This window comes from Pongo abelii, chromosome 13 (assembly GCF_028885655.2).
Source record: "Pongo abelii isolate AG06213 chromosome 13, NHGRI_mPonAbe1-v2.0_pri, whole genome shotgun sequence".
Lineage (NCBI taxonomy): Eukaryota > Metazoa > Chordata > Mammalia > Primates > Hominidae > Pongo > Pongo abelii.
Window position 1 is genome coordinate 59817218 of NC_071998.2, and position 26534 is coordinate 59843751.

The 26534-nt window shown below is 46.5% G+C and overlaps 1 protein-coding gene across 3 annotated transcripts in view; it reads right to left on the bottom strand.

The window, feature by feature from the left end:
* Positions 1-12351: 12351 nt before the first annotated feature.
* APBA1 (amyloid beta precursor protein binding family A member 1) overlaps positions 12352-26534 on the bottom strand; it is a 229499-nt gene continuing 215316 nt past the window's right edge. For all 3 annotated transcript variants that reach the window (XM_054520022.2, XM_024252888.3, XM_054520023.2), the window contains 3 exons: positions 25928-26047; positions 17420-17560; positions 12352-16189 (listed from right to left, as the gene is read on the bottom strand). In XM_054520022.2, coding sequence (XP_054375997.2) covers positions 16118-16189; positions 17420-17560; positions 25928-26047 — 333 coding nt within the window. In that variant the 3' untranslated portion in view covers positions 12352-16117. The remainder of the gene's footprint in view (positions 16190-17419; positions 17561-25927; positions 26048-26534) is intronic.

Consider the following 26534-nt stretch of genomic DNA (forward strand, 5'->3'; position numbering starts at 1 on the left):
CTATAGATCAGCCGAGAGAACACGGGGGATGGCTTTCTCTATTACTAAAGGGAACTGAAGATGGAGGGGGAAGGGGACTGGGCAGTCCTGGGGGAGGGAATCTAGACCATGCCAGGCCCCAGACTCCTTGCAGGGCCGACGTCCTGGGGCTTATTGAAATCGTTGCTGTATTCCCCTGCGGCCCACCAGGTGGCTGTAGCGGGTCACACATTGGGCTGGAGAAGGCGAGGAAAGCCAGGGCTGGAGAAACGCCTCGTCCACCTCCAAGCAGGGCGAATCCCAGTAGCCTATGGGGACGCCAGACTAGGACGTGGGCCACCGACGCTCCTAGAATCATCGTGGCTAACAGCCATGGAACGATCGCCACGGTCCTTGCATCCGCAGCTCCCAGCACCGTGGCTGGCACCAAGCAGTGCTCCGAAGCTTCTTTCTGGGAAGGAAGGCTGAAGGGTGAGAATGCAAGCGAGCAATGAACAGCACAGTTTCCAGCTGCCATCACCCAGAGCTCTTCTTTAGTCAAGAGTGAGATAAAATAGAATAAAATGGAACTGAAAATGGACTTGCTCCCTTGGGCCCCATGTCTAACTCTAGCCTATCTTTCCTGTCAAACTGGGTTGGCTGTGCTTCCCACGGCCAAATCATCCCTCTCCCTGCCCCCTGTTCACCGGAGGCTGCCCATCCGACTCCCGCAGCTCCATCCACCTTCCCCAAGCTCCCTGCAGGTTCTGTTCATCTTCTTCCTGAGATGTCATTTGTGCTGAGCATTCTGCTTGGTATTTCAGCTACCTGGGTACCTGTGGGTCTCACCCCTGAACACAGGCTTCTCAGGGAAGAGGGGATGGGAAAGTACAAGACAGAATCAAGTTTGTGTCATCACTCTGGGATTTTGGGCAAATTACCTAGCACATCTGAGGTCAGTTTCTTCATCAGTAAAATGGGGATAATACCTGCTCTGTGATATTGCTGTGCAGTTAGTGATAGAGCCTGTGCAGCTCATTTGCCTGGCATCTTATAGGTGCTCAAGGAATGTTAGTTCTTATCATAACTGTTAGTGAGCTTGGTTGGAATGGTGAGTGTTTTTTTTAATCACATTTTTTTTCTTTTTTTAAATTTTATTATATACTTTAAGTGTTAGGGTACATGTGTACAACGTGCAGGTTTGTTACATATGTATACATGTGCCATGTTGGTGTGCTGCACCCATTAACTCCTCATTTAGCATTAGGTATATCTCCTAATGCTATCCCTCCCCCCTCCCCCCACCCCACAACAGTCCCCAGTGTGTGATGTTCCCCTTCCTGTGTCCATGTGTTCTCATTGTTTAGTTCCCACCTATGAATGAGAACATGCAGTGTTTGGTTTTTTGTCCTTGCCATAGTTTGCTGAGAATGATGGTTTCCAGCTTCATCCATGTCCCTACAAAGGACATGAACTCATCCTTTTTTATGGCTGCATAGTATTCCATGGTGTATATGTGCCACATTTTCTTAATCCAGTCTATCATTGTTGGACATTTGGGTTGGTTCCAAGTCTTTGCTATTGTGAATAGTGCCTCAATAAACATACATGTGCATGTGTCTTTACAGCAGCATGATTTATAATCCTTTGGATATATACCCAGTAATGGGATGGCTGGGTCAAATGGTATCTCTAGTTCTAGATCCCTGAGGAATCGCCACACTGACTTCCACAATGGTTGAACTAGTTTACAGTCCCACCAACAGTGTAAAAGTGTTCCTATTTCTCTACATCCTCTCCAGCACCTGTTGTTTCCTGACTTTTTAATGATCGCCATTCTAACTGGTGTGAGATGGTATCTCATTGTGGTTTTGATTCACATTTCTCTGATGGCCAGTGATGATGAGCATTTTTTCATGTGTTTTTTTGGCTGCATAAATGTCTTCTTTTGAGAAGCATCTGTTCATATCCTTTGCCCACTTTTTGATGGGGTTGTTTGTTTTTTTCTTGTAAATTTGTTGGAGTTCATTGTAGATTCTGGATATTAGCCCTTTGTCAGATGAGTAGGTTGCAAAAATTGTCTCCCTTTCTGTAGGTTGCCTGTTCACTCTGATGGTAGTTTCTTTTGCTGTGCAGAAGCTCTTGAGCTTAATTAGATCCCATTTGTCAATTTTGGCTTTTGTTGCCATTGCTTTTGGTGTTTTAGACATGAAGTCCTTGCCCATGCCTATATCCTGAATGGTATTGCCTAGGTTTTCTTCTAGGGTTTTTATGGTTTTAGGTCTAACATGTAAGTCTTTAATCCATCTTGAATTAATTTTTGTATAAGGTGTAAGGAAGGGATCCAGTTTCAACTTTCTCCATATGGCTAGCCAGTTTTCCCAGCACCATTTATTAAATAGGGAATCGTTTCCCCATTGCTTATTTTTGTCAGGTTGGTGAAAGATCAGATAGTTGTAGATATGTGGCATTATTTCTGAGGGCTCTGTTCTGTTCCTTGGTCTATATCTCTGTTTTGGTACCAGTACCATGCTGTTTTGGTTACTGTAGCCTTGTAGTATAGTTTGAAGTCAGATAGCGTGATGCCTCCAGCTTTGTTCTTTTGGCTTAGGATTGACTTGGCGATGCGGGCTCTTTTTTAGTTCCATATGAACTTTAAAGTAGTTTTTTCCAATTCTGTGAAGAAAGTCATTGGTAGCTTGATGGGGATGGCATTGAATCTATAAATTACCTTGGGCAGTATGGCCATTTTCACGATATTGATTCTTCCTACCCATGAGTATGGAATGTTCTTCCATTTGTTTGTATCCTCTTTTATTTCATTGAGCAGTGGTTTGTAGTTCTCCTTGAAAAGGTCCTTCACATCCCTTGTAAGTTGGATTCCTAGGTATTGTATTCTCTTTGAAGCAATTGTGAATGGGAGTTCACTCATGATTTGGCTCTCTGTTTGTCTGTTATTGGTGTAAAAGAATGCTTGTGATTTTTGCACATTGATTTTGTATCCTGAGACTTTGCTGAAGTTGCTTAGCAGCTTCAGGAGATTTTGGGCTGAGATGATGGGGTTTTCTAGATATACAATCATGTCATCTGCAAACAGGGACAATTTGACTTCCTCTTTTCCTAATTGAATGCCCTTTATTTCCTTCTCTTGCCTGATTGCCCTGGCCAGAACTTCCAACACTATGTTGAATAGGAGTGGTGAGAGAGGGCATCCCTGTCTTGTGCCAGTTTTCAAAGGGAATGCTTCCAGTTTTTGTCCATTCAGTATGATATTGGCTGTGGGTTTCTCATAGATAGCTCTTATTATTTTGAGATACGTCCCATCAATACCTAATTTATTGAGAGTTTTTAGCATGAAGGGTTGTTGAATTTTGTCAAAGGTCTTTTCTGCATCTATTGAGATAATCATGTTGTTTTTATCTTTGGTTCTGTTTATATGCTGGATTACGTTTATTGATTTTAATATGTTGAACCAGCCTTGCATCCCAGGGATGAAGCCCACTTGATCATGGTGGATAAGCTTTTTGATGTGCTGCTGGATTCAGTTTGTCAGTATTTTACTGAGGATTTTTGCATCGATGTTCAGCAAGGATATAGGTCTAAAATTCTCTTTTTTTGTTGTGTCTCAGCCAGGCTTTGGTATCAGGATGATGCTGGTCTCATGAAATGAGTTAGGGAGGATTCCCTCTTTTTCTGTTGATTGGAAAAATTTCAGAAGGAATGGTACCAGTTCATCCTTGTACCTCTGGTAGAATTCGCTCTGATTTTTAGAGTTTCCAGTTTTTCTGCTCTGTTTTTTCCCCATCTTTGTGGTTTTATCTACCTTTGGTCTTTGATGATGGTGATGTACAGATGGGTGTTTGGTGTGGATGTCCTTTCTGTTTGTTAGTTTCCTTCTGACAGTCAGGACCCTCAGCTGCAGGTCTGTTGGAGTTTGCTGGAGGTCCACTCCAGACCCTGTTTGCCTGGGTATCAGCAGCGGTGGCTGCAGAACAGCGGATATTGGTGAACCACAAATGCTGCTGCCTGATCATTCCTCTGGAAGTTTTGTCTCAGAGGAGTACCTGGCTGTGTGAGGTGTCAGTCTGCCCCTACTGGGGGGTGCCTCCCAGTTAGGCTACTTGGGGGTCAGAGACCCACTTGAGGAGGCAGTCTGTCCGTTCTCAGATCTCAAGCTGTGTGCTGGGAGAACCACTACTCTCTCAAAGCTGTCAGACAGGGACATTTAAGTCTGCAGAGGTTACTGCTGCCTTTTGTTTGTCTGTTCCCTGACCCCAGAGGTGGAGCCTACAGAGGCAGGCAGGCCTCCTTGAACTGTGGTGGGCTCCACCCAGTTTGAGCTTCCCGGCTGCTTTGTTTACCTACTCAAGCCTGGGCAATGGCGGGCGCCCCTCCCCCAGCCTTGCTGCAGCCTTGCAGTTTGATCTCAGACTGCTGTGCTAGCAATGAGCAACGCTCCATGGGCGTAGGACCCTCTGAGCCAGGTGTGGGATATAATCTCCTGGTGTGCCGTTTGTTAAGCCTGATGCCTCTCCCTGCTTTGGCTCACACACGGTGCACTACACCCACTGTCCAGCACTCCCCAGTGAGGTGATCCTGGTACCTCAGTTGGAAATGCAGAAATCACCCATCTTCTGCGTTGCTCATGCTGGGAGCTATAGACTGGAGGTGTTCTTTTTCAGCCATTTTAATCACATTTCTAATAGAAATTGAATATTGGAGGATTTCTAGTGAACTTGTGCAGGGAAAAAGATCAAAAGATTGCTTTGAACTGGAAGCAGTTCACTGTGTTTGTGCTGTGGTTGGAGACTTCAGTAAGATGGGAGCTGAGCAGAGGCCTACTGTGTCCTGTGAGGCCACTGCACTGGAGGGGACCTCGGGTGTCACTCAGAATGCTGTCTCTTCTCCCTTAGCCAAGGCAGGTCCTGGAGACCTTCAGAGCCTGTTTTCTAATGCTGTGGCAAACACTTAAAATGTTGACATTTGACCTGTGTGCTCCTAAATGGACCATGAAAAGGTGATTGCTCATTTTATTTAGTAATAAAAGTAATATTTTTAGGCCAACCCTCCACAAAAAAGCTTAGAAATTGCTTAAGTAGCTGAGAAGCTGGCCACAGCAGGTGTGCTGGTAAGTGTTTAACAACCAGCTCTCCCGGGGGGAAACTGTGAGTGTGCATCTGTACTTATTTACCTGATATAAAGAATGTGTAACACACAGTTTACAAATAATAATAATATATTCACTCATTTTTTGGGGGGGTGCAGGTAGAAACTCACTCTGTTGCCCAGGCTGGAGTGCAGTGGTGCAATCATAGCTCACTGCAGCCTTAAACTCCTGGGCTCAAGCAATCCTCCCACCCCAGCCTCCCAAGTAGCTGGGACCACAGGCACGTGACACCATGTCTGGCTAATGTTTTATGTTTTTGTAGGGAAGGAGGTCTTGCGCTGTTGCCCTAACTGGTCTTGAACTCCTAGGCTCAAATGATCCTGTTGCCTCAGCCTCCCAGAGCTCTGAGTTTACAGGTGTGAGCCACCATGCCCCGCCTCACTAATCTTTATTGCAAATGCCACCCACCTATAACTTCAGTGTGACTTGGTATTTCCTGCAAACTCACAATCAGTTTTTCTAATTCTGTCACCAAGAATAGTGTCATCAAACCAGACTACAAATAAATGTTTGACTCCTGTGTGAATCGCCAAAGATGTTACTCATAATACTGGTAAATGAATGGAGCCCTGACATGCTACACTGTGGGAGGCTGTGGCTCTGCGTGTGGTAGAGCTGGCTGCCGTCATAAGGAAAAGCTCAAGTGAATTGGGGGAGAGCAGGTAGAACTGGAACCCATGAGGACAGAGTCTGTCCTCCCTGCCTCCCACTGCAGTGATGTGGGGACCTTCAGGAGGAGTTAGTCCCACTCACACCTGGCCCAGGTCTCAGAGATACTGAAGGAGAATCTGGAGGAGCTGCTGACCGGCTACTACTCTGAGCCGCCGGTGCAAGCCAGCAGACCAGCGACAACGTGTATGAGCTGCGACAGCCCCTGGTGCTGCGGGGACCCACAGTGCATTTTGGCTGATGCTTCCTATCTGCCCTCCAAATCTCACCTAAACCTCTCCTGCAGTCCTCATTTGGAATCATACAGGGAGGGAAGTCTGGAAAACAAAGTTCTAGCCTGGTTAAGTTGACTTGATGGAACGCCACCATGCTTGCTTGATGCTTCTGTGCTAGGTGGGGATCTCCTCACCCTGTTGTTCCAGGTTTCTTTGCCTCTGCATGGAAAGCTGTTTTTCAACCATGGGACCTGGAAAACTCCTGTAGTATATTCAAAACCCTGCAAAGATCTCACTTGCTCTGAGAAGAGCTCCCGGACCCTTCCCCTCCAGGACTAGTTCTGTACCTTGTACGCAATGACTGTGTCTACTGCACATGCTAAATGTTCAAGGACAGAGTCACTAATGGTTAGAACAACTGAGCCAAGCTGTGACCATTGCATAGGTGAAGAACTGGAGGAGCAGAGTGGTTGAGTAGCTTGCCAAGATCACACAGTGACAATTGGTAGGAAAGCTGTAATTTGAACCCCGGTCTGTGACTCCTCTTTTAATTATAACCCACGGTGACTAGAAAGTCAAGGGAGATTTGGCTCCTGCCCATAAGAAACTCCAATTAGTGGAGGGGAAAGAGGTGGTTAAGGTAGTAAGTAGCTGGTCAGTTGTGCTATGTCTGAGACTGACAATAGGAGCAGAATGTGGAGTAGACCCTGAATAAGGGGGTCCAGGGTAGGAATGAGGTTTCCCGCCTCCCGCCTTCCACTTCCCGCAGCGGTAGCCTCAGCCTTCTAGGAATGGCTTCTCCCCAGCTGGAGGAAGGGACTAGAAGGCAGCAGTTATCTATGCTGCTTGCTGTGCCACTGTCACAAAGACTCTGGAGCTGGCCTGAGAACTGGGGTCACAGCAGTGCGCTCAGCCTACCTCCAGGGCCTCCTGGGTCTGGCCAGTAGGAAGATGAGGTCCACGTTGTTGTCTGTCAGCAGCTGGGATCATACAAAGGAGCATTAGCCTGGGAGCTAGGGAGTGAGGTTCTAGCTGCCTGCTCGCTGTATAGTCTCCAGCAAGTCCTACCCCTTTTGGGGCCTTTAGTTTCCTTATCTGGAAAACAAGGGGCCTGGGATGAGTGGCCAAGACTCCTCCTTCCCTCAATCGCCTGGGAATCTTGGCAGTTATCTGGATTTGGCATTTCTCAGTAATTCCACCAGAGGGCGCCAAATCCTAGCTCTTACCAATTTGGCTCCTGAAGCGGGTGTCTACTGGGGAGGGCGCAGAGGAGGTGGAGTGAGAGTTGACTGTGATAGTGTGGAAGCAATTAGCAATTAAGTGTATGTGAGTGTGTGTGTGTGTGTGTGTGTGTGTAGCACCAAAGCTCCTGTAACCACCTATATCTCCCACCACCACCCTCTGCCTGCTGGCTGCATCTTCAGCCACTTGAATTCTCCTTTCTTAGCTGCTAGGGCCGCCTCCACGCCCTACCCCAGAGGCCTGGCCTCAGGGCATTTGTCCTTGCTGTCCGTTTAGCTTGGAACACGCATCCCTAAGGCATCCACAGTGCCCTCCCTTACTTCTTCCTGAGGCCTTCCTAACCAACCTACATGAAATAGCCGCCCCCAAACTCATTCTAAGCTTTAGTTAAAAACATAAAAAAAAAACTGTGGTAAAATATACCATAACATAAAAAGTACTATTTTAACCGGTAATTTTTAAAATAAGAATATAGTTAAATACATATAAAATTTCCCATCTTAGCTATTTTTAAGTGCATAATTCAGTAGCGTAGCGTACATTCACATTGCTGTGCAATCAATCTGCAGGGCTCTTTTTTTCGGCAAAACTGGAGCTCTGTACCTACTTAACAATAACTCTTCATTTCCTCCTCCCCTTGGCCCCTGGCAACCACTCCTCTACTTTCTGTCTGTAAGAATTTGACTACATCAGGTATCTCATGTAAGTGGAATGATACAATATTTATCTTCTTGTGACTGGCTTATTTCACTTAGCAGAATGTCCTTCCAGTAGCGATAAACCCTTATGCTAGCATGTGCCAGAATTTCCTTCCTTTTTAAGGCTGAATAATATCCTACTGTGTGCCTGTACCGTGTTGTGTTGACCCACTCATCGATGGACACTTGGGTTGCTTCTGTCTTTTGGCTGTTGTGAATCATGCTACCATAAATAGGGATGTACAAATACCTGTTTGAACTCCTGATTTCAATTATTGTTATTATTATTTTTTGAGACAAGGTCTTAGTCTGTTGCGCAGCCTGGATTACAGTGGCACAATTTCAACTCACTGAAGCCTTGACCTCCCAGGGCCTAAGCAATCCTCCCAATTCAGCTTCCTGAGTAGCTGGGACTCCAGACTTGCACCACCATGTCCAGTTAATTCTATTTTTTTTGTGGAGACAGGGTTTCGCTATGTTGCCCAGAGTGGTCTGGAACTCCTGAGCTCAAATGATCCTCCTGTCTTGGCCTCCCAAAGTGCTGAGATCACAGGCGTGAGCCATCACACCTGGCCCCTGCTTTCAATTCTTTTTCCATGCTTTTATATTATATTTTATTTATTTATTTTGAGATAGGTTCTCGCTCTGTTGCCCAGGCTGGAAGGCAGTGTCCATGCTTTATTTTTTCTGCAGAGCACTGATTACCATCCAACTGCCCTCCTCCTGCCCACAACTAGAGATGCAAATGATTTCTATTTGGTAGAAAGATAACCCTAAAGGTTATAATTGTATTGCCTTAAGGACATTAGCCAGTTTTGTTTTATTTTATTTTATTTTATTGTTGTTACACCTAGACTGTAGTGCAGTGGTGCAATCTCGGCTCACTGCAACCTCCGCTTCCTGGGTTCAAGAGATTCTCATGCCTCAGCCTCCCAAGTTGCTGGGATTACAGATGCCCACCACTATGCCTGACTAATTTTTGTGTTTTTGGTAGAGGTGGGGTTTCACCACGTTGGCCAGGCTGGTTTCAATCTCCTGACCTCAGATGATCCACCCGCCTCGGCCTCCCAAACTTCTGGGATTACAGGTGTGAGCCACCATGCCCAGTCGCAACCAGTTTTACTTCAAACCTAGTAATTTTATTCTAACATTCTTTTAAAAATGTCTATAAATACTTAGGTCCTCCAAATGCTTTTTGGACCAGCTTTACCATCTTACTTGTTTCATCATTAATGATTAATAAATCTCTGATATGTGTTCATTCCATCTTTGTTATGGGAGTTATGTTTTTTTAACTTTTAAAAAAGTATGCATTGGCATCCAGAAGTTTTTCCCAGGGGCTAAAATCTGCTTTTGGATGAAATTCAGTACATCAGTAGTTTAGGACTTGGGTTTTGGGGGCGACCTGCACTAAGCCATGCAAGTGCTTGCGGAGCCTCTTGAGTTGTAGTTCCCGTTGGTGTACCCAGGGGGTCTGGAAATTCCAGGAAGCTTAGGAAGACCTGGATCTGCTGGGCCCCGGGAACGGCCAGTACTTCCTCAGCAACCACTACGTGCCATGCACATTCTGAAAGCTTCCTGTGTGTTAGCTTATCCTCACACGGTCTCCCTGAGATAAACACTAGTTTGCAGACGAGGAAACAAGCTCAGAGGGTTTAAGGAACTCTGACCATCACAGTTTAAGCAAAAATTATAAAAGAAAGACCTAAATAAAGTGGTTCTATGTGCATCAAGATGGTTAAATGGGTTTTTTTCTCTAGTTCTGCAATTTCATCTAAGATCAAAGCCGAGAGGGGGAAGCTAAGATATAGTCTATGGTAGGAGCAGCCTTGCCCGTGGGGGCAGACCCCACCCACACAGGCAGATACCATTCATCAGGGGACTGTGGTCTCCTGTGGGACAGACACACTTCCAGGGAGCTTGCTGAGAGGTGCCAGTTCAAAGACTAGACCCTCCCACCAGCTGTCTTCCCACCGTCATCCTGGTGATGTGAGAGGGGTGTTGTCATTGGCGGGGGATGGGTGCAGAATTCAGGAGAGGAGCTACTTACTCGCCTCTCCACTCTGGGAGGCAAGGGAATATTGACCTCAAGTCAAGGGAGGTGAATCCCAAGAGCATCACTGTGAAGGCTGGGGGTCCGTGCCCTCCACTTGCCTCCCCACACACTGAACTGGGTGCTGGTAATGTCTTATCTACATGTGGCTGAAGGACCGCGCCAGCAGAAGGTGTAGTGCTGTGGGTGGTGAGAGAGATAATAGGAAGCAATGGCTCCGGGATGGGTAGGGGAGACACAGCCAGGGGTGCCCCTCCCTTCCTCTGAGGGTGAGGAGGATGGTTGCTGGATGCTGCAGGAGCTTGCCGGCTGGGGAGATGGTGGCTGCAGGTGGCTGGGGACACAACCTGTGTGGAAGAGGTGTGCACTTTAGAGGTGTGCACAGATTGGTACCAGTCTGTGGCCTGTTAGGAACTGTGCCACACAGCAGGAGGCGAGCAACAAGTGAACAAAGCTTCATCTGTATTTACAGCCACTCGCCATCACTGGCTCACATTACTGCCTGAGCTCCGCCTCCTGTCAGGTCTGCAGCAGCATTAGATTCTCATAGGAATGTGAACCCTTTCGTGAACTGTGCATGCGAGGGATCTGGGTTGCAGGCTCCTTATGAGAATCTAATGCCTGATGATCTGTCACTGTCTCCCATCAGCCCTAGAAGGGACCATGGAGTTGCAGGAAAACAAGTTCAGGGCTCCCACTGAATTATACAGTTCACATTAGAATTGTATAATTCTATAGTGAACTGTATAATTATTTCATTATATAACAATCATAGAAATAAAGTGCACAATAAATATAATGTGCTTGAATCATCCCCCTCTCTGGCACCCGGTCTCTGGAAAGACTGTCTTCCACGAAACAGGTCCCTGGTGCCAAAAAGGGTGGAGACTGCTGCTTTAGAGGACTGTGGCTAAGGCGTCAGCTGGAAGATGGGGCCCAGGGCTCAGGGACCCTGAATGCCCGGTTGCTGCCAATTGTTTGTCTTCATTGATCTCCTCATCAGTGAACCAGATCAGCAGAATGAACCAGCAAGGCGAGGCCTGTGACCTTCCCAAGGGCAACTCTTAATGTAGGGGAACCTCTGTGCACCTCCTGCCCGTGCCCCTTCCCATAAAGGGACCCAAAGAAGGAGACAGGGAGGGAGGGAGGGAGCAGAGAGCAAGTCCCGCTCTCCCAGGCCAGTGCTCAATTCCAGTCTGGGGATGGGGAAGTAGGGCAGACTGATTTGAATAAGAGATGTGGTTTGCAAATCAATGGACAAAAACCAGGAAGGAAAACATTGTAAGAACCAAAAGAGACCCAAAAGTCTAACGCTGAGTTCATCCATGTGCGATGACAAGCCTGTCCCAGGTGGGCGCAGGTGGGAGTTGTTGGAAAGCTGAGCGTAAGTGCTTGAACCCTCTGTGCCCGTTTCCTCCTGTATAAAATGGAGACAATGATAATACAGGAAAAGCTTCTACCTCTTAGAGGTGTTGTGGGGAGTTACCAAGTTCATCTCTGTAGGATGTTTGGCACGTGGAAGGTACTATAAAGACTAGCTGCCATTCTCCAAATTGTGACTTCCCCAGACGCCAGTTCAATGTGCTTTCTTCCCACTTGATTTAATGGCAGCCGTCTCGGTGGTGGGACACTCTGCTTGCTGTGAGAAGGATGGAGAAGGGGCTCCTCGGAGCCAGGCCACAGGACCCTCAGGACAAGGCCCTACCTCCATGTTCAGGGCTTTCAGCAGCTACGGACCTGAGGGGGCTGCAAAAAGCTTTGCAGGGAAGATGAGGGAGGGGTGTATGCAAAGAAAAAGCTGACAAGCAGTCTGCTTTGGAACAGGGCTGGACACTCTGTGTTGGGGAGTCCAGGGCCCCCAGCAGCAGGGAGGGCATGCCTGGCAACCTTCAAAAAGTGAATTTCCAAAGAGCACCAGGAGGAAACCTTCCAGAACCTTCTCACAGAACCTTTGGATGGGCCTCTCAGGGCGCTGTTTTCCACTGTCCACTTAGATCTTAGTCCCTTACAAAAAGGCACCTCCCTTATGGGAGATGACTGAGGTGGGGGAGAATTAATTCCTGTTTTCCTACCCTCATGGAGGATGTCAAGCAAGAAATCCAGAGAATTTCTCTTTCTCCAGTTCAGTGTGCTCAAAGGAGACCCACAGGACTGGAGGATCAACTGGGACAGGAGAACAGAGCCTTTCTTGTCTAAAACCAAGTCAGTTCCACAGAATAAAAGCTCATTTAGAGAACTCCTGGGCTCTGGGCGCCTGTAGGGTGGGCAGGAGCTAGTCTGTTAGGGAAAAGACAAACTCATCATATGATCCCAAGCCTTCCCTGCAACAAGAAGACACTTGGCCAGGCCAAGAGGTGAAGTTCTTATTTATTGTTGCAGCAACTCTTATACAGACATTAGTGTTCAGTTAAATAAAGGAAGATAGCACAGTAAATACATCACAACCCCAAACCGGATGACTGTGGCCACGGGACAGAGGAGGGAGGGAGGGACCAGTGACCAGACTGTCAAGGAAGTACATTCAGTGGGTGTGCGGTGTCCACATTCCAGGCTCACGTGTAGATATATTTTATTTATATATTTATTTATATTTATATATAGATCATTGAGTTTTGTGTATACAAAGAACGATATTGTTACAAATACAATACTATACTTCTCCCGACGCTTTACAATAAGTTCCATTTCACCCTCTTTACAGAACAATAGTAGAAGTTCATACTCTAGGTGCTGTGCTAAGTATGTACAAGAAATGTCATTCCCACACAGTCCTCACACACTGCCTTGATGGAGGGGAAGAAAGATCGAGTTGTGTGCTCAAGTCGACCCAGGCCAGGGAAGGAGACACATGAAACTCAAACCAACAGGTGGCCTGTGAATGTGAGTAAACACATCTAAGGAGGGGCGGCCCCTGGTTGTAAACATTGGTAACGGCTACACCACTGGGTCGAGGGACCCAGGAAGGGCTCTGTAGATGGTTTTCATCTGTGTGCGGGAGGTGTTGGTGCCCACAGGGTGAGGGGGGCAGAGGAGCGATGGGGGAGGTAGTAGGTTACTCTGGGACTCCCTGAAGGCGGTGTTGATGGGCAATGTTCAGAAAGCAAACCCGTGTGCAGGGACCCGGCACCCCTGCGATGCGCTCCTAGGAGCCTGCTCTGGCGAGGGAAGGTGTCGCTGGAGAAGTGGGCTCCAGGCACTGGTCTTTGGGGGTTTCTTCCTCTCATGAACCCAAGGCTGATGGTGGCTCCCTGAAATGCTCACACTGGAGAAAAGGCAGGATGGGTTCTGGTGCCTCTGCCTGGACCAGGATGGGGAGGTGAATGTGGGAGTCCAACCCCAAAGCTGAGCCACCAGCACACCCTGGTGGAACAGCCACAGCAGCTCTGTGCCCTCACAGCGTTTGGGAAGGCTGCCCTGTACATAGCCTTCCTGTTACACGGGGTATTTAGATATTTACATATATAACTATATATACTGGGATGACAGAAGGGAAGACCACCACTTCTCTTGGGACTTTCAAAAAATCTAGCAACTTGCTTTTAAGACTGTGGCTGCTGAGGTGACCATACTTAGGCTCACTCCCTTGACCCAGTGGTAGTGGGAAAAAGAACCCACTTCAGCTGGGTGGACCTGTACTGAGCTCCAGCAACTTCCACTCACTAGGTGTGAAGACACACCTGGATTAACACAAAACAATGTGGCGGAGAAATCTTCTCACTCTAATGTTACAATGTCAGTCCTCTAGGAGAGCTTGCAGAATTGGCTTTTTCAGCACCTCTCAAAGTTTACAAGGTTTTTGTGCAATAGGAATAGAAAGTATATTCTCTCCTTGAGGTGAAGATACATAACCGTTATGTGCAGGTTGTACAGGGGCGCGCTACTGGAGTTCTGTCCCCTGGCCAGTCATGGGCGGGCCTCTGTGGTGCTGCCCAGGTGCCTAGGGACAGACAGGCATGAGCCCCTACAATGATTTTCCAAGGCTCCTGATGCCTGAAATACTACCAGTAACACTTCATTCCTGTTCTATCCACTCTTATTGGCAGAGGAAAGATGAACTGGCTGATGACTCTAGTGTCTCATTGTATCACCAGATACTCTACAGCAAATGGAGAACCCAGGCCATGGTTCCTTCCTGGTCCTCACATTTGTGATGAGTTGACCTTGGGGCTGGTCTCCCAGCAACATTCTGTAAAGCATCCTTCAAAGATGTCTTGGGGAGCTTTATGGCCCCACCAGGTGCCACGCTCTGCACCAGCAGAAGTCCATTTCCCCACAGGGCACCTGGGCAGCCAGCGGCCTCCCTTCCTCAGGGCTCCTTTGTAACACAGTGAAACTGAGAGTTCCACTGCTCATTCCTGTCAAGCATTGAGCTTCCCTGATTCTAAGCAGAAAACTCAGAAGGTACAGAGATCTTGGGGAATTGATCACAGAGCTCTCTGGTTGAAGTCTCTTGTCCCTAATCTTGTTATAGTCATTTTGTTCCCTCCTTAGAATCCCTCCATTCTCTCTATAGATACATGCTACCCAACACTTGCTCACTGAGTTCCTATTTCCATAGACACAACATAAATATCTCGGATGCAGAGAACAGGGACTATATTAATTACAAAATATAATAGTTTCTCTTCCCCTGTCTCTACTGAGGTCATGAATGAAACAAAACAAAAGCAAAGCCAAATCACACCTCACATGAAAACAAAATGCTCTTTGGACCAAGTGAAAACTGGCTCAGAATTATAATATTACTAAAACATCTACACTGAACTGAGACGGAAGCATAAATATGAGGCACCTGATGAAAACACGGAACAATTCCACACCAGCCAAAAACGCTCTCAGGCCCACAAGGCAGCAAGAGGGTGTTTATGGGCCACATCTGGGGATTCTGAGGCATACTTGAGGTTGCTATTGTCTTCTTAATTTTGTGGTTTATGTACTATTCTGGCCTTTCCAATATCACATCTGCCTAGTGGCCCTGGGCAGAGAAGAAAGTTGGTCTTGCCTTGGGCCAGGAAACAAGACACAATTGCACCTGCAACTCGCCTTCTGGGGAACAGTCCCTCCTTCCCAGACTCTTGGGATGTGTGTTCGGCAGGGATGGGAGTCCAGGAGGAGGATGCTTTAAGCCAAAGTGGTGCTGGAGGGGCTGGGCCTCAGCACAGAGAGGGCAGGTCTCTCAGGATGAGGCTGAGCAGCCCCCGCCTGCCTGGCCACCTGCCAGGGAAGGGGCCTTCCAGATAGGTGGGTTTCCAGGGGATCTGTGTGCCTAATCTTCAGCTTGTCTCATTGGTGGTGGAAGCAGGGAAGGGTGATATGCAAATGGGACCGTGTGTGTGTGTGTGTGTGTGAGAGAGAGAGAGAGAGAGAAGCAGACAGTACCTGCCTGTGTTTATCTAATGGTTGATAACTTGAGGACAACCTGGTAAAGCTTCAGATGCCCCATGAATTGCCAAGCTCTCTGTGACACTATGGTGTCCTTGCCCAAGGCAGTTATTTCCCCTTTTATCCTGGGGTGAGAAGGCTCATATTAGAAAACACACATACGTTGAAATTAAAACTAGCAATAGAAGAGGTTTAAGGTTGGCTCAGAGATTCTGGGAGGAAATAATGTATGGTGCCCCAACTACATGGCAGGCAGTGCATAACCTTAATGACGTGGGCTGGCCCTGGGTACTACCACATTCCCACAGATAAACTCAGAGAGCAGAGATCAGCAACTGGGTTTTAGGCACTGCTGAATCAGCTGCTTCGCTGCCCCTCGAGCTCCTTCTAAGAGATCTGCACCTCTTGGGAAGGGAGGATTCTCCCTTAGGCAGTGACAGCCCACCCCTGGACACCCCCAGAAGGCCCTCCAGGATGGTCCTGGGTCAGTACCAGGTGGGTGCTGGCTGCTCTCCATCCTCAAGGGAGTGCATACGAGACTTCCCTGGTATTTAAAAAAAAAAAAAAAGCAAATCGGAGAGAGTAAAGAGGTCCTTGTGGATTCTTCTCTTCCTGTGTAAAACCAAATGCTGGGCGCGAGAGGGGAATGTCTCAGTGGACACAGGGATGCAGCACGAGAAACACAACCACGATGAGGAGAGTCCTCCATGCATGCCACCGCGTGTGGCCGCGGTCAGATGTAAACGGGCTGCTCCTGGGCCGTCAGCAGCCTGTACATCGCGGCTGGCATTGTCTTCATATGAATCTGAGGGTAAAGAACACACTTTAGTGGGGGCTAAGGCTGGGGGCTGGCTGCGTGGGCACTGCCCAGGGCTGGCCAGAGAGGCAGTGCCTCCCACAGAGGGCTTTGAAGATACCCCCCTACCGCCCAGCCACCACCAGGGACCTGACCCAGGGTGGCCTCCAGGAACAGTGGAATCCACTGACTTTCTCAAAAGCTTAGGGGTGACAGAAATGAACAACAAAAACCAAGCAAGGCTTATTTCTCAGTCAAATGCTCTCGCTCTCATCAGACCCTACCCTTTTAAAAGCAAGAACTCTGAAAACGGAGGAAGGGCTCCAGGCTTCTCAGGGTGCCTGCCTCCCTCATCTCTCTTGGCAGATGAGGCAAGGATGACAAATCAGCCCTAGAACAGCAGTGATGACTGACAGCAGTGATGAATGACAGCAGTGGTAACTGACAGCAGTGATGAATGACAGCAGTGTTGACTGACAGCAGTGATAAATGAATGACAGCAGTGATGACTGACAGCAGTGATTACTGACTGACAGCAGTGATTACTGACAGCAGTGATAAATGAATGACAGCAGTGATAAACGAATGACAGCAGTGATGAATGACAGCAGTGATGACTGACTTACAGCACCGATGACAGCAGTGATAAATGGACAACAGTGATAAATGAATGACAGCAGTGATGAATGACAGCAGTGATAACTGACAGCAGTGATAACTGACAGCAGTGATGAATGACAGCAGTGATGACTGACTGACAGTAGTGATGACTGATAGCAGTGATGAATGGCAGCAATGATGACTGACAGCAGTGATGACACATCATGCCACATTGCACTGGCGTCACACCTCTGGAGGGCCACTTTGTTGATTCGACTTGAGTCTAAGACTTAAATCTTTTAAAAACATTTGGGGAGGTTAATTGGGGAAAATGGAGGCAACTTAGGCGGCCATACAGAAAAGCAACAGAAAGCTGAGTGTTAAAAAGAGAAGGTGAGCACATCAGATGAAAGAGAAGGCTGAGGGTGATCTGATTCCATTTCATGGAGGAGCTCCCAGATAACTGCTTGCTAATGGGTTTGGCATTTGGTCAGAGACAGGTCTGCTTGTTGGGGAGTGTTCAGGATTGGAAACTCGGGGAGCTTTCCTGGAAGGTCTGCTCAGGGCCACGGTGAGCATACAAGGCAGGGGCACCAGACGTGGCCCTCAGCACCACCCTCAGCCCCGGACCTCTCCTACCTCCCCAACAGCATTGGAGAGAATGTGGACGATCTTCTCGTGGGGGGTGGCCACGACGCTCTGTCCGTTGATTTCAATGATCCGGTGCCCCACACGGACGCCTCCTCTCTCAGCTATTCCCCCTCGCATGAGGCTGCAGATCTGTCAGAGTCAAAGGCGGAGTTACCCTCATTGCAGTCAGTGCGGTGGGGCTGGAAGGCCGTCTTTCCTGAAAGCCCCCTGCCCCCACACTCTGCTCTTGGAGAAATTGACATGGTTAGGCTTTGGGCATTTAACTCTCAGTGTCTTTTCACAAAAAAATAGGTGCTGTCGCCCACATGGCCACCTTGTTCATGCGGCTTGCACAGAGACTGTAGCACATCACTGGTTTTTACGGCACACTGAATTCTACTTCTCATCCCAGCTGGGGCTGGGTAAAAAGGGCCATTTGGGTCTGTCACAGAGTCGCCAGTGTTTTCAAACTGTCAGCCTGTGTGACACAGGTTAGTGTTAGTTCCCGTAGTCATGACTGGGACTCAAGCACTGAAGTGTTTAATGCCAGCAGACTGTTTTTAGGGTCACGATTGCCTGAGCCACCATGGGGCTGGAACTCCACTCTGTGTTCCAAAGTGTGGCTGGCTGGAGGGGAGAGAGTCCTTTAGAGCTTCCCAATTCAGTGGCCCCTGTTCAAACTCCCTTCCCACAGAAAAGACAGTGAGGCTGGATTTTGTGATGGCACAGCCAGGTACCACCGTGACCCGAGGTTGCAGGCGGGACTGATGGGCCCTCCACCCTCACCTCACACACACTACAACATAACTTTTCCCAAAAGAGTAGGTCTGAATTTACTAAGTTGGCTTTTCATTCCAGACCATGCACCTTTATTTAAAAGTGGATGCAGACAAGATTGCAAGTGACATCTTGTAGCAACACGCTGTGTGATTCCGTGAGTGTGTGGCCCAGCTGCTCTCTCAGCTAGTCTGGGGTCAAAACATTCCTTAGGTGTTTTCCCAGTGGACCCACATGTGTTAACAACTCCTTGTTCATATCTGAACTTTTAATACTGTTTAACTATGAACAAAGCAAACAAGTACAACTACAAATCAACGAAAAGATGATCTCAGAGCTAAACTGTAAAGAGTCACCCTAGATCCCCTCCTAATAGGCAAACTAGGCTACTCAGGTACGAAGAATGCAGCAAGTGGGGCTGGATATTTCAACTCCAACTGGGAAGTTCAAGGGTATTTCTAAACCTTAAAATGTATTTGGAATGATATTTTAATTACCTAGGACTCCTTTTTTTTTTTTTTTTTTTTTTTTTTTGAGACAGAGTCTTGCTCTGTCACCTAGGCTGGAGTGCAGTGGCATAATCTCTGCTCACTGCAACCTTTGCCTCCCGGGTTCAGGTGATCCTCCTACCTCACCCTCCTGAGTAGCTGGGATTATAGGTGCCCGCCACCACACCTGGCTAATTTTTGTATTTTTAGTAGAGACTGGGCTTTGCCATGTCGGCCAAGCTGGTCTCCAACGCCTGGCCTCAAGTGATCTGCCTGGCTTCGCCTGAAGGCCAAGGTTTGAAGGATCACTCAAATACCAAACTGAATCTCAGTTGTGACTGTGGGAATTGAGCCGGCCCCTGCACTGTACAGCCCCAGGCTTGGGAGTCAGCTGCTCTGCGGGACTCTGTGCAGCCAGGGTGGACAGCCCAGAGGCAAGGAGGCTCTTGGAGAGTGCATCCCAAACTCTCAAGCTGGCAGCCGGGAGGGCAGTCCTGCATGTCACAGAAACACTGGGTTCTGTGTGGGAATCTCTGCTGAAGGGACTCTGTTCAGAGAGGGAGCGGGTTCTGTGTGGGAATCTCTGCTGAAGGGACTCTGTTCAGAGAGGGAGCTGAGCCTGCTTCATCCACTCATACTCTTTCTTGATGGATTCCTTCAGGGAACAAACTGGCTTAAAAAAAAAAAAAAAGTCAAAGGCCCTGTAATACCAGCACTTTGGGAGGCAGAGGCAGGCAGATCACAAGGTCAGGAGTTCAAGACCAGCCTGGCCAGTATGGTGAAACCCTGTCTCTACTAAAAATACAATAATTAGCCGGGCGTGGTGACGCGTGCTTGTAGTCACAGCTACTCAGGAGGCTGAGGCAGGAGAATCCCTTGAACCCAGGAGGCGGAGGTTGCAGTGAGCCGAGATTGTGCCACTGTACTCCATCTTGGAAGACAGAGTGAGACTCTACCTCAATTAAAAAAAAAAAGAAAAAAAAAACAAAGGCCATGCTACATTTTTCTTTAAGCATTCCAACAGATTATTATTAATAAAACGTCCATTTCAATGTTTTTATTATTAGTATACTTTAAGTTTTAAGGTACATGTGTACAACGTGCAGGTTTGTTACATATGTATACATGTGCCATGTTGGTGTGCTGTACCCATTAACTCCTCATTTAGCATTAGGTATATCTCCTAATGCTATCCCTCCCCCCTCCCCCCACCCCACAACAGTCCCCAGTGTGTGATGTTCCGCTTCCTGTGTCCATGTGTTCTCATTGTTCAATTCCCACCTATGAGTGAGAACGTGTGGTGTTTGTTTTTTTGTCCTTGCCATAGTTTGCTGAGAATGGTTTCCAGCTTCATCCATGTCCCTACAAAGGACATGAACTCATCCTTTTTTATGGCTGCATAGTATTCCATGGTGTATATGTGCCACATTTTCTTAATCCAGTCTATCATTGTTGGACATCTGGGTTGGTTTCAAGTCTTTGCTATTGTGAACAGTGCCGCAATAAACATATGTGTGCATGTGTCTTTACAGCAGCATGATTTATAATCCTTTGGGTATATACCCAGTAATGGGATGGCTGGGTCAAATGGTATTTCTAGTTCCAGATCCTTGAGGAATCGCCACACTGACTTCCACAATGGTTGAACTAGTTTACAGTCCCACCAACAGTGTGAAAGTGTTCCTATTTCTCCACATCCTCTCCAGTACCTGTTGTTTCCTGACTTTTTAATGATAGCCATTCTAACTGGTGTGAGATGGTATCTCATTGTGGTTTTGATTTGCATTTCTCTGATGGCCAGTGATGGTGAGTATTTTTTCATGTGTCTTTTGGCTGCATAAATGTTTTCTTTTGAGAAGTGTCTGTTCATATCTTTTGCCCACTTTTTGATGGGGTTGTTTTTTTCTTGTAAATTTGTTGGAGTTCATTGTAGATTCTGGATATTAGCCCTTTGTCAGATGAGTAGGTTGCAAAAATTTTCTCCCATTTTGTAGGCTGCCTGTTCACTCTGATGGTGGTTTCTTTGGCTGTGCAGAAGCTCTTTAGTTTAATTAGATCCCATTTGTCAATTCTGGCTTTTGTTGCCATTGCTTTTGGTGTTTTAGACATGAAGTCCTTGCCCATGCCTATGTCCTGAATGGTATTGCCTAGGTTTTCTTCTAGGGTTTTTATGGTTTTAGGTCTAACATGTAAGTCTTTAATCCATCTTGAATTAATTTTTGTATAAGGTGTAAGGAAGGGATCCAGTTTCAGCTTTCTACATATGACTAGCCAGTTTTCCCAGCACCATATATTAAATATGGAATCCTTTCCCCATTGCTTGTTTTTCTCAGGTTTGTCAAAGATCAGATAGTTGTAGATATGTGGCATTATTTCTGAGGGCTCTGTTCTATTCCATTGGTCTATATCTCTGTTTTGGTACCAGTACCATGCTGTTTTGGTTACTGTAGCCTTGTAGTATAGTTTGAAGTCAGGTAGTGTGATGCCTCCATCCTTGTTCCTTTGGCTTAGGATTGACTTGGCGATGCGGGCTCTTTTTGGTTCCATATGAACTTTAGTTTTTTTCCAATTCTGTGAAGAAAGTCATTGGTAGCTTGATGGGGATGGCATTGAATCTATAAATTACCTTGGGCAATATGGCCATTTTTATGATACTGATTCTTCCTACCCATGAGTATGGATGTTCTTCCATTTGTTTGTATCCTCTTCTATTTCATTGAGCAGTGGTTTGTAGTTCTCCTTGAAAAGGTCCTTCACATCCCTTTTAAGTTGAATTCCTAGGTATTGTATTCTCTTTGAAGCAATTGTGAATGGGAGTTCACTCATGATTTGGCTGTTTGTCTGTTATTGGTGTATAAGAATGCTTGTGATTTCTGCACATTGATTTTGTATCCTGAGACTTTGCTGAAGTTGCTTAGCAGCTTAAGGAGATTTTGGGCTGAGATGATGGGGTTTTCTAGATATACAATCATGTCATCTGCAAACAGGGACAATTTGACTTCCTCTTTTCCTAATTGAATGCCCTTTATTTCCTTTTCCTGCCTGATTGCCCTGGCCAGAACTTCCAACACTATGTTGAATAGGAGTGGTGAGAGAGGGCATCCCTGTCTTGTGCCAGTTTTCAAAGGGAATGCTTCCAGTTTTTGTCCATTCAGTATGATATTGGCTGTGGGTTTCTCATAGGTAGCTCTTATTATTTTGAGATACGTCCCATCAATACCTAATTTATTGAGAGTTTTTAGCATGAAGGGTTGTTGAATTTTGTCAAAGGCCTTTTCTGCATCTATTGAGATAATCATGTTGTTTTTATCTTTGGTTCTGTTTATATGCTGGATTACATTTATTGATTTTAATACGTTGAACCAGCCTTGCATCCCAGGGATGAAGCCCACTTGATCATGGTGGATAAGCTTTTTGATGTGCTGCTGGATTCGGTTTGTCAGTATTTTATTGAGGATTTTTGCATCAATGTTCATCAAGGATATTGGTCTAAAATTCTCTTTTTTTGTTGTGTCTCAGCCAGGCTTTGGTATCAGGATGATGCTGGCCTCATGAAATGAGTTAGGGAGGATTCCCTCTTTTTCTATTGATTGGAATTGTTTCAGAAGGAATGGTACCAGCTCCTCCTTGTACCTCTGGTAGAATTCGGCTGTGAATCCATCTGGTCCTGGACTTTTTTTGGTTTGTAGGCTATTAATTATTGCCTCAATTTCAGAGCCTGTTATTGGTCTATTCAGAGATTCAACTTCTTCCTGGTTTAGTGTTGGGAGAGTGTATGTGTCCAGGAATTTATCCATTTCTTCTAGATTTTCTAGTTTATTTGCGTAGAGGTGTTTATAGTATTCTCTGATGGTAGTTCGTATTTCTGTGGGATCATTGGTGATATCCCCTTTGTCATTTTTTATTGCGTCTATTTGATTCTTCTCTCTTCTTTATTAGTCTTGCTAGCAGTCTATCAATTTTGTCGATCTTTTCAAAAAACCAGCTCCTGGATTCATTGATTTTTTGAAGGTTTTTTTGTGTCTCTATTTCCTTCAGTTCTGCTCTGATCTTAGTTATTTCTTGCCTTCTGCTAGCTTTTGAATGTGTTTGCTCTTGCTTCTCTAGTTCTTTTAATTGTGATGTTAGGGTGTCAATTTTAGATCTTTCCTGCTTTCTCTTGTGGGCATTTAGTGCTATAAATTTCCCTCTACACACTGCTTTGAATGTGTCCCAGAGATTCTGATATGTTGTGTCTTTGTTCTCGTTGGTTTCAAAGAACATCTTTATTTCTGCCTTCATTTCGTTATGTACCCAGTATTCATTCAGGAGCAGGTTGTTCAGTTTCCATGTAGTTAAGCGGTTTTGAGTGAGTTTCTTAATCCTGAGTTCTAGTTTGATTGCACTGTGATCTGAGAGACAGTTTGTTATCATTTCTGTTCTTTTACATTTGCTGAGGAGTGCTTTACTTCCAACTATGTGGTCAATTTTGGAATAGGTGTGGTGTGGTGCTGAAAAGAATGTATATATTCTGTTGATTTGGGGGTGGAGAGTTCTTTAGATGTCTATTAGGTCTGCTTGGTGCAGAGCTGAGTTCAATTCCTGGATATCCTTGTTAACTTTCTGTCTCGTTGATCTGTCTAATGTTGACAGTGGGGTGTTAAAGTCTCCCACTATTATTGTGTGGGAGTCTAAGTCTCTTTGCAGGTCACTAAGGACTTGCTTTATGAATCTGGGTGCTCCTGTATTGGGTGCATATATATTTAGGAGAGTTAGTTCTTCTTGTTGAATTGATCCCTTTACCATTATGTAATGGCCTTCTTTGTCTCTTTTGATCTTTGCTGGTTGAAAGTCTGTTTTATCAGAGACTAGGATTGCAACCCCTGTCTTTTTTTGTTTTCCATTTGCTTGGTAGATCTTCCTCCATCCCTTTATTTTGAGCCTATGTGTGTCTCTGTGTGTGAGATGGGTTTCCTGAATACAGCACACTGATGGGTCTTGACTCTTTATCCAATTTGCCAGTCTGTGCCTTTTAATTGGAGCATTTAGCCCATTTACATTTAAGGTTAGTATTGTTATGTGTGAATTTGATCCTGTCATTATGATGTTAGCTGGTTATTTTGCTCGTTAGTTGATGTAGTTTCTTCCTAGCCTTGATGGTCTTTAAAATTTGGCATGTTTTTGCAGTGGCTGGTACCAGTTGTTCCTTTCCATGTTTAGTGCTTCCTTCAGGAGCTCTTTTAGGGCAGGCCTGGTGGTGACAAAATCTCTCAGCATTTGCTTGTCTGTAAAGTATTTTATTTCTCCTTCACTTATGAAGCTTAATTTGGCTGGATATGAAATTCTGGGTTGAAAATTCTTGAAGATTGTTGAATATTGGCCCCCACTCTCTTCTGGCTTGTAGAGTTTCTGCTGAGAGATCAGCTGTTAGTCTGATGGGCTTCCCTTTGTGGATAAACTGACCTTTCTCTCTGGCTGCCCTTAACATTTTTTCCTTCATTTCAACTTTGGTGCATCTGACAATTATGTGTCTTGGAGTTGCTCTTCTCGAGGAGTATCTTTGTGGCATTCTCTGTATTTCCTGAATTTGAATGTTGGCCTGCCTTGCTAGATTGGGGAAATTCTCCTGGATAATACCCTGTAGAGTGTTTTCTAACTTGGTTCCATTCTCCCTGTCAGTTTCAGGTACACCAATCAGACATAGATTTGGTCTTTTCACATAGTCCCATATTTCTTGGAGGCTTTGTTTGTTTCTTTCTAGTCTTTTTTCTCTAAACTTCTCTTTATGCTTCATTTCATTCATTTCATCTTCCATTGCTGATACCCTTTCTTCCAGTTGATCACATCGGTTACTGAGGCTTGTGCATTGAGGCTTGTGCATTTGTCACGTTCTTGTACCATGGTTTTCAGCTCCATCAGGTCCTTTAAGGACTTCTCTGCATTGGTTATTCTAGTTATCCATTTGTCTAATTTTTTTCAAAGTTTTTAACTTCTTTGCCATTGGTTCGAACTTCCTCGTTTAGCTCAGAGTAGTTTGATCTTCTGAAGCCTTCTTCTCTCAACTCATCAAAGTCATTCTCCGTCCAGCTTTGTTCCATTGCTGGTGAGGAGGTGCGTTCCTTTGCAGGAGGAGAGGTGCTCTGGTTTTGAGAGTTTCCGGTTTTTCTGCTTTGTTTTTTCCCCATCTTTGTGGTTTTATCTACCTTTGGTCTTTGATGATGGTGACGTACAGATGGGTTTTTGGTGTGGATGTCCTTTCTGTTAGTTTTCCTTCTAACAGTCAGGACCCTCAGCTGCAGGTCTGTTGGTCTGGAGTGGACCTCCAGTAAACTCCCTGTTTGCCTGGGTATCAGCAGTGGTGGCTGCAGAACAGTGGATATTGGTAAACCGCAAGTGCTGCTGCCTGATGGTTTCTCTGGAAGTTTTGTCTCAGAGGAGTACCCGGCTGTGTGAGGTGTCAGTCTGCCCCTACTGCGGGGTGCCTCCCAGTTAGGCTACTCAGGGGTCAGGGACTCACTTGACGAGGCAGTCTGCCCATTCTCAGATCTCAAGCTGCATGCTGGGAGAACCACTACTCTCTTCAAAGCTGTCAGACAGGGACATTTAAGTCTGCAGAGGTTACTGCTGCCTTTTGTTTGTCTGTGCCCTGCCCCCAGAGGTGGAGCCTACAGAGGCAGGTGGGCCTCCTTGAGCTGTGGTGGGCTCCACCCAGTTCGAGCTTCCCGGCTGCTTTGTTTACCTACTCAAGCCTGGGCAATGGTGGGCACCCCTCCCCCAGCCTTGCTGCAGCCTTGCAGTTTGATCTCAGACTGCTGGGCTAGCAATGAGCGATGCTCCGTGGGCGTAGGACCCTCTGAGCCAGGTGCGGGATATAATCTCCTGGTGTGCCGTTTGTTAAGCCCATTGGAAAAGCACAGTATTAGGGTGGAAGTGACCCGATTTTCCAGGTGTCGTCTGTCACCCCTTTCTTTGACTAGGGAAGGGAATTCCCTGACCCCTTGCGCTTCCTGGGTGAGGCGATGCCTCGCCCTGCTTCAGCTCATGCATGGTGCACTGCACCCACTGTCCTGTACCCACTGACCGGCACTCCCCAGTGAGATGAACCCGGTACCTCACTTGGAAATGCAGAAATCACCTGTCTTCTGCGTCACTCATGCTGGGAGTTGTAGACTGGAGCTGTTCCTATTCAGCCATCTTGGCTCCACACCCCCAGCCATGCTACATTTTTATTTGTCAACATTGTGGAAAAGGGTGTGGAAGGTGTTCTACTTACAATTCCATTCTGGACGCTGAAACCCAGCTGGTAGCGAAGGTCTGGTCTTCTGATTAACACGGTGGTCACTGGAGGACATCTCACAATATTCAGCTTGACTCGGGACTGATTCTTTAAGCCCTTAAACATGAATAAAGTACAGTGGGTATGGTGACCACTGAGGCAGACAGAATAAACAAAAGCAGGCAGCACCAAAGGCAAAAGAAGCTGCACTGAGTCTTCCGAAGGACCCACTGCCTGCCTGCAGGCCTCTGGTGCCCGGGCTGGTACAGTCACTGCTCAGCTTCACCTACCCAGGGCTAAGACGCCACATGTTGCAGATGGAGCCCTCTCAGCCCATGCACAGATGGGGTTCCTGTGGGCAATGCCTTCCTTTTGGGAAGTGGGCTGGGTTCAAGGGATCTGATCAAAGTACTTGTGCAACTAAGAGGAAGTGTCAGATGTCCTTTTTGGCTTCAAAGATGAAGGAGGCACACTATTTCCCCCAGCCAGGAGAAACATGAGTCGGAAATGGACTTTCTTCTGAAAGGCAAACTCTAGCAATGACTCCTCTTCTAACAAAGGACATCTAACTCACAGCAACTGGCCTGATTCATCATGGCTCTTT